The sequence below is a fragment of the Phytophthora parasitica genome (genome assembly GCF_000247585.1).
Source record: "Phytophthora parasitica INRA-310 unplaced genomic scaffold supercont2.189, whole genome shotgun sequence".
NCBI classification, from domain to species: domain Eukaryota; phylum Oomycota; class Peronosporomycetes; order Peronosporales; family Peronosporaceae; genus Phytophthora; species Phytophthora nicotianae.
This window is the reverse complement of record NW_008649175.1, coordinates 1-1,499: the sequence shown is the minus strand read 5'-3', so window position 1 is coordinate 1,499 and position 1,499 is coordinate 1. Positions and strand designations below refer to the sequence as shown.

The 1,499-nt window shown below is 49.1% G+C and overlaps 1 protein-coding gene across 1 annotated transcript; it reads left to right on the top strand.

The window, feature by feature from the left end:
* Nucleotides 1–847, top strand: PPTG_19802 (hypothetical protein). Its single transcript, XM_008918359.1, has one exon. The coding sequence runs from the start codon at nt 161–163 to the stop codon at nt 674–676; it is 516 nt and encodes a 171-aa protein (XP_008916607.1). The 5' UTR covers nt 1–160; the 3' UTR covers nt 677–847.
* The last annotated feature ends 652 nt before the right edge of the window (nt 848–1,499 follow it).

Genomic DNA, 1,499 nt, shown 5'->3' with positions numbered 1-1,499 from the left:
GGGTATCTCCTGATTTGTAGGGGAGGCACATAAGCTCCGAAGGGCAGCCACTCGAATCGAAACCTGCCACCAAACCACACCAGTCCGCAATCATCAGCCGAGAGCAGAAGCACAAGAACGGTATTGAAGAAGGCATCGAAGAAGGCATACCAATATCTCAATGGTGCGAGTCCAGTTTCTCGCGATGGTGGCAGCTGCTGCCTTGGTCACGAGTGCTGACGGGCTTCAGGTTGTCCCCAATTCGGCCAAGTCCAAGTCGCTACGCGTGCCTGCTGAAGCCCGGTACCAGCCTTACGTGGAAGGCAAGACGGACCGGTTCCTGATCAGTGAGGCCAAGAACGACGTAGCCACCAAGCCCCCGACTGGCTACGTGTTCTCCACGCTCCAGAATGACGACAACGACATGCTTCAGGAAGACGACGATGACAACTATGATGACGAGAGCGAGAGCTCATCTTCCGACGGCTCAAGCAGCGAAGAGAGAGCCTGGAGAAGGAAGAAGAGGAAGAGGAGACGGAGGAAGAAAAAGAAACACAAAGAGACAGAGACGCCAACGCCGACTCCAACTCTCGAGCCAAATGCGACTGGGACCCCAGCTCCAATTCGAAGGACCCCAGAGCCTGACAGGTGGGATGATAACTTTTTGGGCTGGATTTTCCGTAGGATTAATGACTAGGGGTGTGCGCTGAGCACTCTAAGGCACAACATAGTGTCCTTAAATGAATTCCACTCGTGTCCGAAACAAGCGGTGGGCTCTGTTTGCTGCATACCAGTAGTAAGTACATGTATGTAGTCATTAATTCAACTGCTATTCACGTCGACATGTCCAACCATTTGGATCCGCGAGTGGATATTTGATTTATACTGGGGGGGGGGGGGGGGGGCAGTCTTAACCTTTGAAAAATGAGCCAAAGGTAGAGCTAGGTATCCAACAAGCAGTGCGGTTTTTGTTGACGGCGTCTTGATTCAACACGCTGAAGAAAATCGTGCACCCCGGTTTGCAATCTGTTTTTGTATCGAATGTCTTGCTAATGGATTGATGGAGCTCAATTATACCGCACTTACAGCATACATGTTCGCCGTGATATATTAATGCGGTATTAATTGGAATACCTCCGATATTACTCAGGCTAAGCATCTGCCTGGCCACCAGCTACACCAATCCGCGAGCATGCAGTGCTATGAGCAGGGCCGACAAGTTGCGTGTCGCCAACAGTTTACAGAGAGAAGAATCTCCCTGGACTAGGAATTGATTATTTAAAGAAATCGCAAGGCGGTCGGTTAGTAATAGGAAAAACTGGATCATCACTAATCAAAGGTGTTACTATGTAAATGAGCTGCACAGTATTCTCTGGTTAGAACCGAGGCTGGCATAAAGTATTGTTAAAGTAAGCGCGTTTTGTAAGAAGATTTTGTGATGCCATGACGACGACCAAGCGTACCTTGACGCAATGATACTGATAGACGTACAAACGTCATTAATAGAGTTGTTCATTGCT

Coding starts and splice junctions, on each gene's coding strand:
- PPTG_19802 (XM_008918359.1), top strand. CDS start 161: ATGGTGCGAGTCCAGTTTCTCGCGATGGTGGCAGCTGCTGCCTTGGTC.